At 42.8% G+C, this 16,004-nt stretch overlaps 2 protein-coding genes across 2 annotated transcripts in view; both read left to right on the forward strand.

The window, feature by feature from the left end:
- The window catches only part of ascc3 (activating signal cointegrator 1 complex subunit 3), a 190,123-nt gene extending 184,845 nt beyond the window's left edge, over positions 1-5,278 (forward strand). The window contains exons 39-42 of the mRNA XM_083989923.1: positions 130-277; positions 3,166-3,372; positions 3,481-3,656; positions 4,673-5,278. Coding sequence (XP_083846049.1) covers positions 130-277; positions 3,166-3,372; positions 3,481-3,656; positions 4,673-4,796 — 655 coding nt within the window. The 3' untranslated portion in view covers positions 4,797-5,278. The remainder of the gene's footprint in view (positions 1-129; positions 278-3,165; positions 3,373-3,480; positions 3,657-4,672) is intronic.
- A 9,006-nt stretch (positions 5,279-14,284) lies between these two features.
- Positions 14,285-16,004, forward strand: part of sim1a (SIM bHLH transcription factor 1a) — a gene marked incomplete at both ends in the record, with an annotated part of 23,521 nt that continues 21,801 nt past the window's right edge. The window contains one exon of the mRNA XM_083989428.1: positions 14,285-14,459. Coding sequence (XP_083845554.1) covers positions 14,285-14,459 — 175 coding nt within the window. The remainder of the gene's footprint in view (positions 14,460-16,004) is intronic.

The following is a 16,004-nucleotide window of genomic DNA, read 5'->3' on the forward strand; positions in this document are numbered from 1 at the left end:
AGAGTGTGGGGCCTGGATTTGTTGTGATGATCTGTCTGGGATGTGTCCAGTATTTGTAACATATATATATACTGTATATATATCCGATATATCCCATCTTCTCCTCCTCCTCCTCCAATCCGTCCACAGGAAATGGACCAACAAAGGGAGGAGGGACTCGGGAGGCTTCAGCGGACCAATCGAAGGACTCCCTGAGCTGATTGCTGCCTGCGGCGGGAAGGAAAGTGTCTTTGCTGCCATCGTTGGACAAGAGTTTAACTCTACTCAGATTTACCAGGTGAGATTATTAGATTGTCACCTCACCAAGGTCACACTGGCAGGGATCTTCCACGCATCCTGGAAGAACCGGGGAAATGGTTGACTAATTTTTCAGTCATGCAAAAAACATGGAAAATGTGAAGAAAAGTCAAGGTTTTCTCTGGAGGAACAGCAGAGAGCTGTAGTGGGTGTGGTTTAAAAACAAAAACAACGTGTTTGAGTTGTTCTATGATGAAGTTATCATAATTTCTAAGCATGTAAGAGATTATTTTATAGATAATTTAGAGCCATAGACTTCACATTTTTAAAGAGGAACTACAGTATGCAAGTCCGGTCGCTTTTCCTCTGTGTTGCTAACCCTCCTCCCGGCCATGTGCATTTGTTTACAATAAAGCCGGCAAGAAATCAATCCATGGACAGATGGATAATGTTATATATAATATACAATGTTACGCAAGCAGTCTCTGCATTTCCCTCTAAAACAACTCTGTCTGGTAACGTTCTGTTATCTCATAGCGTGGTGAATGTGCAGGTCACAACTTGTCCACCAGAGCGTTGTGGAGTTGTTGGATTGTGTATTTGATAAGTTTGATAAGGGAAACCAAGAAATCCCATGAGCCTCCATAGTGTAGCTCTGAGCAGCTCGCGGCTCTGCTCCGCCGTTCTAAAAATAGCTTGCACCGACAATTAAAGGTAATGAACCTCCTACTGCTATGACTATAGGGATTATGGCAATGGGCCAATTTGCCAAAATGTTGAACCGTCCCTTTAGATATTGCACATTTCCCAAACTCTAATCTTCAGAATGGGCCTGTTCAACACTCTGCAGATCATACATATCATCTCCCACACACACACACTCACACACACTCACACACACACCATTATCACCGACGTGCCATGAGCAGTCTTGCCACTCTGGTCCCAGATCGCTGCAGGATCCCCAATTACAGCTCCATTGATGGGGTTTACAGCTCCAATTTAAGTGCTAATTGCAGCAGTAATGAGAGTGTCCAGGCACATCGGCAGGTCCTGTGGCTTCACCCAATCACTTCCCCCCTTCCCCACCTTTACTCCCCCCCTCCTCCACTCCTGCCCCCCAGCCCCCCTGCCCCCCCCACTCTCCCCGCAGTGTGGCAGCCTCTCTAATTAAATAATTAGATGTGCAGCAGTGTTCCTGTCTGACTGGCTCACACAGAGTAATCCTCGTATAAATAGCCTTTGCCGGGTGAATCTGAGAGGTTTTTCACTTCCCAGCCCTTCAACACACTGCCATAGAAACACACACACACACACACACTCACACACACACACCTCTCCATCAGTGGTGCTCTGTCTGCCTTTTATCTGGTTTTTATGTCATCCATCCATCCTCTCTGCTCTGGAGCTGCTGGGTTGAACCGACTGTTTCCCAAATTCTCCATAAAACCCTTCAGAGGCAGCAACAACCACGTCACGAGTGTGAGTTTAAAATGAATTTAAGTTTAATAAACATCTGATAAAGGTGTCCAGTTGACACAAACACACTGTAGTTACAACTTAAGCCGTGTCCAGTTCTTCTTATTCTCTCATGGAAGCAGTCTCTTGTACAGATTTTATTCATTTCAAACAGCAGGGCAACAACAGGTGTTAAAGAGAACAAAGTTAGTTTCACTGACGCAGGAATGAAACGAGGATCTTGGACACAGAGAAGAGAAGAAGTTTCAGCAGCATTGATTTAAAAACAACAGACACATTGTAAGTTCTCGTCTAGAGAACGACTGACAGTGAATCTACCACAGAGTCGGACAAGGTACTCGAGCAGGAGACTGGATGAGGAGTGGAGATGTGTCATGAGCCAGGAACAGTGTTTTTGGTTGGGGCAAAGCTGTAAGACATGCAATCATGACAACCTGTGTTTGTGTCAGGTTAGTATGGAATAGTTTTTAATTGAGTTTAGTTTAGCTTAGTTTAGACAAGTTTGGTTTAATGTAGCCTTGTTCTTAGGGCTTTAGTTTGGCTTTATGCACTGTAGTTTAGTTTGGATCAAGTGAAGCAAGATTTGCAATCCACTAGAATAAGTGATGACTGACTGTCTGAGCTGCAGTCCACCAAGCCGCTCTGGTTTCCTGACTGTGAGGCAGCTGCAGGGAAGAGGAGGAGAGCTTACAATACACTGAGCCTCACCTTTATTACAGTATATGAACTTCTGTCAATCATCTCTCAAATAGAGAGAGTTAGACCAGGGCCAGGGTTTGTCAACCTTTTGTAAGCTGGTTCAAGCTGTTTTAATTGTAGAAATGAGTACCAGAAGGCTGACCAAGGGTGACCAAACCCCTGTAGGGGTGCATATACCTGAAGATGCATACTGTATACCTGCAAACTCAGAAGGGGTGACAAAGGTGAGTCACTAAACCCCTGTAGGGGAGTCTGTGGGCATTCCCCCCCAGAAAAATTGTGTGATTTTAACACAAATGAAGCATTCTTGTGTCTCATTCTTGTCTCATTGTTAGGCGAATGGCTGGAGTGTATGAAACTTAAACTGAACTCAACACTGGTCTAGTGGGGAGCAATGGCAATGTACTGGTGCACCGTGGACATGCATGAAAAAAAAAAACGCCCCCTGAATTAGGCTTAAAGATCTGCCTCTAATGAAGGTCTGTTACATTCTGGAGTTAAGGTAAATAAAGACTAAACTATTGTGAATCCCAGACAGAGGTTTGTCCTGCACTAGTGTCTGACTTTCGGCCTCTGGCTGATGGTCATCCTGCCTCTCTGACTGAAATAAAGGCAAATCTTTGGAAAGAATAGTGACTCATTTTACAGTAACTAAAATCAAAGCCTTTTTATTATGACTTTAGTGATCTCAGTCTTCCTCTTCATTCCCACACCCCTGACCTCTTCTCCCCTCCTTGTCGCCCCCGTCAGGCCTGGTCCTTCCTGAGCCACCTCCCGGTGCTGGAGGTGCAGCTGAGTGTGAAGGGCTGGTGGGAGGAGAGTCAGGAGCAGGCGGAGCGGCGGCTGCCCCGGGCCGGGGGCAAACTGAGGGAGGAGAGCAGCTGGCTGCAGGTGCACGCCGACCAGGAGTACGTCCTGCAGGTGTCGCTGAGACGCATCAACACGGGACAGCAGAGGGTCAGTAGCTCCACAGTCAGATCTGGACACGCTATAGTTCATTCAATTTAATTTATTACATCAGGATTTGTCTGTAAATGTGAGTGAACCGTGTCTGTGCTGTTTCAGAGGAAGCAGGACAGTAAGGCCCAGGCTCCCAGGTTTCCCAAGTCGAAGGACGAGGGCTGGTTCCTGGTCCTGGGGGAGGTGGACCGCCGGGAGCTCCTCGCCGTCAAACGGATCGGATACGTGCGCAACCAGTCGGCCGTGTCGGTGGCCTTCTACACCCCGGAGAAAACTGGAAAGTAAGAGGATGTAGACCAAACTACACACACCTAACCTGAGTGAAACAGCCACAGACAGGTGCAGGTCCGACAGCCTGAGCTGAGACTAGTGACCATTACTCAGCAGTTCAGGAGAAGGCTGCTCACAAATCCATTAAGCATTATTGTTCTTATTGAGATATAAAGATGTTAATTTGATTTTATTCATGGGAAAAACATCAACTCTGACTCTGATCATAAATCATAAATCTAGTCAATCTTGTCTCCAGAAAGACAAAAACAAAAAGTTGTTTCTTTCTGCCAGTTTTACAGTTTTAATGTCACTGCTCTTTGAAATTAAACACAACTTTGAAATTCAACTGCGGCCATGAACAGATCGAACCGGTTGTGAACGGACGGCCAGAAGCAGTGTTGCCAACTTGGCGACTTTCTCACTAAATCTGGCGACTTTCCAACCCCTCTTGGTGACTTTTTTTTTTACAAAAGCTACTAGTGACAAATCTAGGCTCTTGGCTGGCCCTAATACTCCTTCGTAGAGACCCGCCATCCCACCAATAAAAAATGATTAGCCTATTTAGGTCATTTGAGAGAGAGAGAGACAGTCAGACAGAGACAGAGAGAATCATCAGTCATGCCGTTGAAAAAAAAAATTAAAGGTTCAAAAGAGAGTTCTGCTTGAAAATGTCTCCTTCACTTTAAACCTGTTTTTCTCAGAAGTATCCTCCCAGATTGCTGAATTTGGAGAAAACATGCTGTATTCAAATGAGGATAACTAAAAAGTGGAACATGCTATGAACTCACTTTTTTTTCCTGGTGAAAGTAGAGAGTCTACCCTTTCATTTAGGTATTCTGTGTAATTTTAGTCATAGCACAACATATTCTGTGGCTGTTTGAAAAGTAGTATAAATCCTCAAAAGTGCTGGCACTGGCTGTACACTGAGGAAAAGACTCTGGCAGTGAATGAGTTCATTTTACAGCTCCAGTAAGATTAAGACCATTGTCTTCCTTGTCTTTATCTCCTCTGTGTGTGTTTCCAGGTGCATCTACACTCTGTACCTGCTGAGCGACAGCTACCTGGGTCTGGACCAGCAGTACGACGTGCACCTGAACGTGACGCCTGCCAGCATCGCTGCTCAGGTCAACACAGAGGTGGTGACATGAAGCTGAGCTGAGGACCAACCATGAGGAAACACTCATCTTCATCTTCATCATCATCAGGAGAGCAGCTCTGGAGGATGAAGAGATGAGTGTGATGATCTGAAAACACAGAGACTGTTTGAGGTTTCATTATCTACTTCTGTTGAATCGTTTCTAATCAGCAGTGAACATCAGCTGCATTGCATTCTGGTCCGGAAAAAAAGGTCCATTAGTGCCTCATGTTCTTTGGATTTAACATAAGAGATAATGAATAAATAAATATCATATTTTAGTTCCTTAAACAAATTTTGTCTTTATAATTTTCTTGATTCCATTAAAGTCAAGTGATGATGCACATGACCTCCTTACATGTTTACAAAAATTAAAACACAATCAGTTTATACATAATATTGAATTAAAAAAAAAAAACATGTGCAAGTGTTGTTGTTGTAAATGCATAAATATAATACAACCTTTCAAATGTTCCAGTTGAATAAAAGAACACAACTTTATTCATCCCGGCTGTTTTCAGTGTGAACAAGAGGAAGAACTCCAACTTTGATGTCATGTGACCTGACGTGATAAATGGGGAACTACCGTGTTTAAAGAGGAACTATGCAAGATTTGTACCTTAATTAACCAGCTCCAGAGTCCTAGTGCTGGTTAAATAAATGACTTGTAACTAGTTCCAGGGAGAATGGAGGCTCTCTGCCTTCCACCTATCGTGATTAAATTACAAAGTGCAATTTCAAGTATGGTAAATACAGGTGCCCATCACCTAAAAATACGGGAGGTCCACACTGCATGATGTATTCAATCTGACAAGTTTCCGCTACGGTTTCCTCGTGGAGGTGCATTAAATACACGAAACTCACATTTAGAAAATCTACATAAGATGTACAGTAATAATTTCTCACTGGCTTTGTTGTAAACATATACACATGGCCTAGAGGAGGGTTAGCAACACAGAGGAGAAGAGACCAGACTTTATAGTTCCTCTTTAAATGTGATCAGAAAGTAGAAATATCTATGGACACCAGAGCTTCATAGAGTCTCTGGTGTCAGGAACATGAATATAAACAACATCTCCATAACCAGAAGCAGGTAAAGATGTAGATTTTTACAGAAACATGATTTTTTTCTGCACATAAATCCACTGTTTATGTGAATTGAGACGCAGCCTCTGTCGTCTCACTGTTCACTTCCTGTCTGCATCACACTCAACACGATGAGTCCCACAGTGCAAATCAAAACTGGCAGTAGGATTCATGCAAAGAAAAAGAAACCTCCACCAGCTGAGTTACAGTTTCAGATTATCTGAATGATGCTGTGTTGAATTTTTCTCAAAATTTTTTCACTAAATTTCTCTACCTTGTGGAGAGAGTTCATCTTCAGCCGTCTCATGTGTGATCTTCTCTTCTGAAGCAGCAGCAGCAGCAGTGATGCCGACACCGGCCCACAGCCTCCAGCCACAGCTTTTTTTTTTTTTTTTCCATCTTGTATGCCACTGTAGTTTGTCTGGGGAAAAACTGAGCTCCACAACATTTACTCAAAAAATCAATTCCAGTCAAGACAGATGACAGCGGTGGCTGCAGAGTAAACAAGCCACTTGTTTCCTTTCATAGACTGAGGAGAAGTCAGCCGCTCGACATCACACACACACACACACACAGAGAAAATACACAAGTCAGAAAGCTAATGGACAAACAGACAGGTATCTACCTACACTACCACTCCCATTTGATAATAATAATAATCCAGGCTGTGATATTACTGAACACTGTCAGTCAGATCCACACACGTGATGCCTGGAAGAAGCAAAAAAAACAAACTCAAGTCTTCGATCCATTTTTTCTAAACTTGAAACATCAACACAAAAGATTGAAATTTCCTGTGTCGATCAGCTTCTGAATATAAGCGTCATTTCACTTGAAGCTGTTTGTGCCTCATGTCAAACTTCTTGCAGAACATCTTCCACATCTGCTCCAACATCACGAAGGATGTTCCTCAGTTCTCCACATCAAACTCCAACAAGACCAACGTTTTTTGAGGTACAGTAGGAACTGAACAGTAGCTCATTTACTGTACATAAGGACTTGTCCTCTCACCAAACAGATGAGGTGGCTCAGGTTTGATCCACACTGAAGCTTTTATAGATGTTATATTGATGTGTTGATGCCAGATTTCTATGGCTAAGTCCGTTATTAACAAATTCCCCTTGAAGGTTTGATTGAAAAAGACAAACTCATATTACAGGGATGCAAACAGCGCGCCGAAAAGCGAAACTCGCTTTTTTCATGACCAATTAGGTGACTTGTGTGAATCATTCAGATCCGAAGAGATTTTGTTTTGAGGGGGGGGGGGTCTCAGCGTCTCAGCTGGGGTCAGTGAAATGTTTTTCTAACAGGCTGACAGTGACAATCACGTGAAACTGAGGCGAACTCATTCATGGTTTCTGATCATACTGATAACTGCCGACCTCCAATGTTGACGCGCGACGTGCGCGCTCGTTACCCAAAGCGGCGCGTATCCGCGTGCAGTCGGTACGTACATTACTGTGTCAGGCAGGTGTCTCCCACGGAGCTCTGCCCCGTTTCAGAGGCGAAGGAGAGACGTCGCCTCCGCGATGTAGAATGTGTTCAATTAAAGTGAAACTAACACATTATATAGGCTATACGTAGGCTATGTCCATTACACACTTTTAGGCCTTAAAATGTCTTAAATTTGTTGAATTATTGTGTTCAAGTCTTAAATAATTTTAGACAGGTCTTAAATTTTCTTATGCCCACCATGGGCGAGCATTTCACTCGCATTTGCCCCTAAAAAAAAAAGACATGTGTGAACCGGGAAAATCACAAAAAAGAAAGAGCACAACCTGCGATTGGTCCAAAACTACAAATCCCACAATCCTCTGCCTCAACAATAACAGTAGTTAGTGTAAGTAAGGGAGAGTGGAGCTGTCGGTGAAAAGAGGTAACAACGCCACGTCTGGTCCTGTTCTATGTTGTTCGTTCACACCGTCACCGTTTATTCGTTACGTCCGCGGTGTAAAAGGCCGTGACGCAAAGACGCGATTAGGCGCGAGACGCGGTATACGCGACTTTTTTTTTTTGCGACGCAATACACGCGATTCTTTTATGGCGACGGGACCCTCGCGTCTTCGTTTATTTCATCGTGTTTGGTGGGAAGACCCACAGGGGCTTCCCACACAAACACGAGGAACGCTTTTTTTTCGCGCGAGCTTTTACGCGCAACCAAACGCGAGATACGCGAGAAATGCGATTTATCGCTCGTTTTCACTCGTTTCAAAAAAAATTCACGAGCCCGCCAACAACTTTTTTTTTTTTTTCAAAGGAGGTTCAACTGGACTTAGTTATTTGTCTAGGAAGACGTTTCACCTTCATCCAAGAGGCTTCATCAGTTCATGTAGCATCTGACCAGGCTGGGACTGGTCCAACTAACTGGTGTGGAGACTCAGTATAAGTCCAGTTGCTTTCGATTTAACCTCCTTTGAAATACTATGACCTGGACAAATGAGAATATGCACAGGCCTACAACAACATTTCTGCTCTCACCAACCATGGTTGAGGTCACAACGCTGCGCTGTAGCTGCTCTGGAAGTCCGAGACACTGAGGCCAAACGCCGCCGTCGCTTCTGATCCATGACGGCGAGTTCCGGGCTGATGAGCTACAGAGACTTTAGAGTCAAACAGGAGCAGTGCGTCGCTGTGTCGGACTGTTTGTTTGGATTTAATGAAGAAGCTGCACAGAGTCAGGTGAGCAGAAGCTGCCCCCCCCCCCCCCCTCTCACCGTGGAGCCGCTGCTGTCTCACAGCCACCACCGACCCCTAGAATAAAACACCACTAAGCCGTGGACGGTCGCTGTGTGGATAAAATGCTGACGACCAAAACAGCCGCCACCAGGTCACTGACTGGAGAGTTTTAAAGTCGGCACATGAACGCAGCTCAGACCGGCCGGTGCCTCAGCGCGGTGATCAGCAGGACGCTATACCCAGTACCGGCCAGCTCAGTACAGAGGGGGGGGACGATAACGTGACGCACAGTATACTGTTATGAGACACATTATGCATCCCAACTGTCTTTTTTTTTAGAGGATTTTTTTTTTTACCAAGAATGCGCCCAAAAAAATCATGATCCAGGGGCCAAAATTCGAAACAAATATATATTTTTTAAATCATAGGCTAATTCTCATTATTCTCCTGATGTCGGTTTAATGTAAACAGATTGCGCTGATATGCGTCATGTGACAGCGGGGCAGAGCTGCAGCTGCTGTGCTGTGATGGACCTGATCAGACTGGTGGTGGTCCACAGTCAATCAGTCCCAGATCCTCCACCGTCACCAGATCCCCCGAAAGCCCCCGCAAATAATACATCGACAAGAAGTTAAGTGGCAAGTTGCACCTTTTCGTCGGCTTATTATTTGCGGATTATTTTTTTTATAGCCTATATAACGTCACTGCAACATGCGGCTCTCAGTACTTGTCGGTGTTGTGTCTATAAATTGTGAAATAACTTTTCCTCGATAGAAATATGAGACTTGGTCGATAGGTTTCATTCATCCATGTTTTGGCAGACAATACAAATAACCAATGATAATGAGATTTCCACCGCGCCGAACCAATCATGTGGCTGGAATAGAGCCAGTCAACAGTAACATGTGCATTTGTTTGGGTTGCTGCAGATGTGCACATCAGCTGACACCGCCGGTAAAAGAGAGAGAGAGAATGAGTGTTGTCTCGAAAAAAAACAGTGAAGGAGAAGTTGGACAAGTGACTGAAAAGACGCGTGGTGCGTAATGGGGACACCAGGCTGGAGCGGACCGTGGTCACGGTGCGGCCGCTCTGCTGCTCACCTCAGTGTGTGCGACAACTCATTCATGGTTGTCTCTGATTACACTGGTAACAGCCTTCCTATTCACCTCCAATGTAGACGCGACGTGCGCGCTCGTTACCCAAAGCGGCGCGTATCCGCGTGCATTCGGTGCGACGGCGCTGCCGTTTCCCCCCCGTGCATGTCCGTTGCTGTGTCAGGCAGGTGTCTCCCACGGAGCTCTGCCCCGTTTCTACGGTGAAGGAGAGACGTCGCCTCCGCGATGTAGAATGTGTTCAATTAAAGTGAAACTAACACATTATATATAGGCCTATATGTCCATTACACACTGAATGGGATGTTAAATCCCATGTCTTTATTTCTTCTGTTTATTTTAATAGTATATGACTAACATTCAGTGAAGACCTAAAAATCAGTATCTCCAAAATTGAAATATTGCAATGGTTTTTATTTTTTTAAAGCATTTTTAATCTAGAAATGTTGGCCTTCTGAAAACTGTCCATCTATATGCACTCAATACTTGGTTGGGGTTGAACTACTGGAAATAGACTTTTCTGTGATATTGTTAATGGTGAGGCCCCCCCCCCCCCCCCGCCCGCCCGCCAGACAATTCCTCTCTTTTTTGGTCCTGACCCGTTTGCATCCCTGCATATTATAGATGAGATATTTTCTCTCTTCAGTGTATCTACTGCCGTCATATTCTGTCCAGTGTCGACTCACATGTTTGACTCAAATTGGCTCCAACTTTTTTAGCAGAACATGTAACTTTAAAGGTGATATGTGTAAGTTGTTGCTGTTGCTACATATTTAGCATTAGCATAGCTGTTTGACAACCAGTCGGTGTTTCTTTCCAGACGGCAACTTTTGGCGAGAGAAGAAGTGACGTTTGAAACCAGATGTGCAAGTAAACAGCTGTAAGTGCTAACCATTAGCTAAGGAGCAACAGTAAAACTACAAAGAGCTAATTTAAGGTCATTGTTAATAAGAAAAAATGGCAGATTTAAAAAAAAAAAAAAAAAAAACAGAATTATTTAGATCATATTCAAAAATATTTTGATTTTCTTTTTATGCTTTTCTTTTGTTGATATTTTAACTTTATACCTATAAATTACCGTTGACTATTTTCCAAGTTTTAATCCAAACTCTAAATTGCTCTTTATGGTTTTATCAGTTTATATCAGGTTATACATTTTATTTATTTATTTATTTAAAAGGGACAATACACATTAATGAACATTCGTACGTGTGCACAAATGTAAATGCGTCAGAGTTAGCAACTTGCTAATTTGCATCCGTAGTCTCAGGTTATAAATCACATTGCATGGATACTAAAGGAGCTGCCAGTCACTGTTATACCATCTCCCACCTCTAGGTGGCTTCAGCTTTTCCAATGAATGTTACATGGTGTGTTTTTAACATGTTTTTTGTTAATATTTTCATTGTTTTTAGGCAGTTGCACAGACAGTGGTCTTCCACTGTGGCCCATCACAGTTTCGTAATAAACCACAAATATATTTGCACCTTCGCCAGTATATTGATAACAGACCAGTCTGCTAGTGAGGTTGACGAGAAGAGGAAGAAATTCATCTGTGCTGCTACCATCTCTGTGTGCCTGTCACTCAGGAGAGTTACTCCCTCTGTCAGAGGAGTTGAAGCCGTCATGTGATGTGCAGCTATGATCATTTATAAATACCTATAATCTTGATTTATGTGACACATTTCACTGTTTCCCCCACGACCCTGCACAGCACAGATAGGTGGTGTAGCCAATGAATGGATGATTGACACTGTAAAAAAAAAGATATGGAGATCTTCAACCACACAAAACCAGTGGAAAGGTATTTTTATAGCCTTTATGTACCCTATATGTGCAGCTCTAATTGTTTCATTAAGACTATAACCTCACTCTTCCTCTTGTGTTGACACAAAACGAGTCTTTAAATCTGAGACACAGTGGAAACTCCCGTCTCCAGTCAATCTGCTTCATCAGCCCGACCTCCACACCCTCATACGTCTACATCAGGACCTAAAGGGCCGTCTACTTCCTGGAGAAGCATTTCTCACTGCAGACACTTTGCGTTGCACGTAACATGAGTGAGTCACAGCGTGTAGACTGATCCAAGAAGCTCAGATGATCATTCATTTGATTATGAACATCTTTGACAACCTGAACGTGTCCTAAACAAATGTTGGACACTTGGTGAACTGATGATGAGATGTTAATGACTTCACAGTCTGTGACACTTTAAACCCTGTAGGATCATCTGTATCTCTGCTATTGATACTGATATAATTGATCCTTTGGAAACTGTTATCAACGACCTGATCAGAACCAACAATAATGAACAGTTTGTATTTATACACATAAAGATTTTTCAGAGTTTGGTATATTCAGACTAAATATGTTGAAATTTGACAACTTCCCAAAACTATCCCAAAATATTAATTATTATACTTTTTGTTTAATTATTATTCTTAAACTCAGTAAAGAGAAAGGTTTGAGAACAATTAACTTTAAAAAAAATTATTATGTGTGAAGTTATCTATTAATTTTTGTATCGTTAATAATTAGATGTTGTAGTTTTTGGGGTGTAATTACTCTAAAAATATATTTAATGGCTGTAAGAGAATGTGACATTAATTAACAGAATATTTGAGACACGTTTTTTCTAAAAAAAAAAAGTTAATTGTGAGTTTGTGGAACAGGAAGTCGAGTTGGTCACAGGAAGCAGCGTCTATAATGCTGATGCTGCACATTTCTAATTAAATGTTAATTAAAGCAGCACAACATTGAACACACTTCCCAGATACTCAGTAATAATAATAATGATGATGATGATGATGACAGTCTAATCCAGCTGAGTAGACGTCACTTCTCTTCCCACAGAGTCTGGTGATCAGCAGGAAGCTGCAGCTGAAGGTTACAGCAGCAGCAGCAGCAGCAGCATGAAGCAGCTTTATACGGTGAATGAGATCTTTTTTTTCTTTCTTTTTTTTACTCGACTTAGAAAACCAGTAGAGAAGCTGGACTCAGCCACGTGAGCAGTACAGATGTTGGTTTGTAGCTGCAGTGATAACGAGAGGTGACAGTTCACATGTGGCCTCGCGCTGCACATCTGTAATTCAGCAGCTACTAAACATTAACCCTGCTGCTGCTGCTGCCGAGTGTGACCAGACTAAACATACAAGGGCTGAATGGTGTGTAAAAAAAAAAAAAAAGATAATGTATAATGATTTATTATAGGAATGCTGACGGATCAACATTTTTAATTTTTTTAATTTTTAATTTTTACAAATTTTAAAAACAACTCCATCTTTAATTGGCCAGTTTCCAGGACCCTAATTAAGAGAAAGACTAAATTACACATCTGGACAAAGTGTGACAGTATAGAGGCCTCTGTCTCCTCAGGGATGTGATTTATTGGCTCTAAATGACAAACACCATTTATCAATTTAACATATTATCACATTAAAACTGGATTGTATTTATTTATTTATTTATTTATTTATTTAGGCTATTTATTTATTTATTTATTATAAAATAAACTAGTGAGAATCTGTAAAATGCACCATATATTTTTTTTTAAATAAGCTGAAAATACAACTTTTATTTTATAGGATGTTTGCCCCAGTAATTAAAAACTACGCAAACAGGCAGCTGCTCAGCTTCCGGTGAATATTTAATAATCAATATATCGCCTATATCCGTGTAAGAGTCGTGCTCGCCTCGCTTGGGGGGGTTTTCTCGGTGCAGCCTGAACGGGCCAGAGGTGAAACCCCCGCACCGACCACCAATCCCCGTTCCCCGCTGGAGCGCGCGTCGCTGCCAATAGGCGCGAGGACAGGGGGGCGCGCTGTGGACCAATAGGAGCGCAGCAGCTGCCCTGAAAGTGGGCGGGACTTTGAGGCCGCGTTGGTCGAAGCCCGACGGAGAAGAGAAGAGCGAGGATGAGGTGAGATGAGATGAGATGCTGCTCCATAAAATAAAACCACCAGCGGAGGAGGATGGAAGAAGAAGACATGAGGCCGGCGGCGGCGCGCGGACACTTCTGAGTCCATTATACCGGGGCGCCACGTGACGTGAGCAAAGTGTCGGAGGTAAGACACACACACACAAACACACACACACAGAGACACACACACATCTGGAGGAGTGAAGTTTAAACTTTAAACTAAGCTTTTTTCTTTTCTTTTAACAGATCAGATTCAAACAAGTGTCGCAGCTCACCTGGAGGAGCGCGCGCTGTGGATGACCTGACGGAGTGTGTGTGTGTTTGTGTGTGTGTATGTGAGTGTGTTTGTGTGTGTGTGATCCCTTCGGTTCCTGTCAGGATGGAACCCGGTGTGTGCTGCTGCTGATCCGGACTGGACCGGACCGGGCTGGACTGGGCCCTCCTATGGGGCGGACCATTACAGCTCCACTTTAATCCTCACACAGACCCAGGAAACAAAACAAAAAACAAAACAAAACAAAACAACAAAACACCTGGAAACATGTGTTGCGCGTGTTGCTGGCGCGCGGGCAGCAGCGGTGGATTGTAGCCTATAGGCCGAGGAGAGGAGCGCGAGCAGGAGCCGCGAGGAGCCGCCGGGAGTCGGACTGAGAGAGAGCGGAGGAGGAGGAAGAGAGGAAGAAGAGGAGGAAGAAGAGCAACAAGAAGATGAAGGAGAAGTCTAAGAACGCGGCTCGCACGCGGCGGGAGAAGGAGAACAGTGAGTTTTACGAGCTGGCGAAGCTGCTGCCGCTTCCCTCCGCCATCACATCCCAGCTGGACAAAGCCTCCATCATCCGCCTCACCACCAGCTACCTCAAGATGAGGATCGTCTTCCCGGAGGGTGAGACACACAGACAGCAGCTATATGATCATCACATCCCATAATAACAACAACAAGAGGCTGTATTGGTCTCATGGGCCTGCACTTTATACCAGAGGAGATAATATTATTATTATCATAGAGGTCGTTATAATTCTCTTAAAGCGATATAATGTCCTACATGTCCTAATATAAATTAAGTTGAGTTGATATGAATAATTTAAGATTTGTATTATTTTTTAAAAACTGTATTTAATTGCTATAAAGTAAGAAAAATGTATCGTGTATTTATGTATATAGTTTATTCATTACCTATGTAAAATAAACAAGTCCAGTTGCTTTCGATTGAAAACTCCTTTGAGATACTATGACCTGGACAAATGAGAATATGCACAGGCTATCTATGTAATATATTGCATATAGCCTATAAATGTAAATATATATGTAGGCCTAAATATATATGCCGCGCTTTGACTTCACATTTATAATATTGTATTTGTATAGGCTACTATATTTATTTAATACCCCATGCAGCATTTTATATAATAATATTTAATACGATATAATATGATATAATATATTACATAATATAACTGTAAAAACAGCAAAGAAAAAAATGTGAAATATGTAGGTGGTTAGAAATAAATTGTTAATGCAGCTACAGTTTGATAATCGATTTATTAAAGGTTAGTAACATATATATTCGTGCATTAATCAGTTTTTAATCCTCAGACTTTACCATCAAAATATCAAAACATCTATAGATAGATAGATAGATAGATAGATAGATAGATAGATAGATAGATAGATAGATAGATAGATAGATAGATAGATAGATAGATAGATAGATAGATAGATGCAGTGATGTGGTTTCTCTGTGATCTGCCGCAGAGCTGCGGACATGAGTCTGATCTGAGTCTGAAAACACGGAGAGAGAGAAGCTGCACTGCTGATAGATCTGATAGATCTTATTCACTGTGTCGTTGTGCAGTAGTTCGTATGTAGAGTGAATACAGAGTGAATACAGTGTGTTAGTATGTAGAGTTAGTATGTAGTGTGGCTATAGAGTGGCTACAGAGTGAATAGAGTGTGTTAGAGTGTGTTAATGCTCGGGGCCGTTATCAGACCTGAGCCTCAGTGTTTATATTCTTCTGTTCGTGTTCATGTGACGCACTGGTGGTGACAGACAGCGCGTCTACAGCCTCAGGTTTATAGTTTATAGTGAGCAGACATCACAACGGGTCTCAGATCAGTTCAACATTAAAATCAGAGCTGTAAATAAATGAATAAATAGATCAAACTCTCCTCAGAGCTGCAGTTTAAACATCCAGGCCTGGTGTAGAGAGATAACCTGATGGAGGAATACATGTGAGGTAGATGTGTGATGTCACTGCGCTGTTCCTACACTCTCTCTCTCACACACACACACACACACACACACACACACACACACACACACATGCAGGTGAAGCTGTGAATAGTCGTGCAGATTTTTTCTATTCGTCCCACTCGTCTTGTCCTGGTGTCTTCACCACTAAACCACCTGGAGAAACACACAGCGACACG

This window comes from Trachurus trachurus, assembly GCF_905171665.1.
Source record: "Trachurus trachurus genome assembly, chromosome: 16".
NCBI lineage: Eukaryota > Metazoa > Chordata > Actinopteri > Carangiformes > Carangidae > Trachurus > Trachurus trachurus.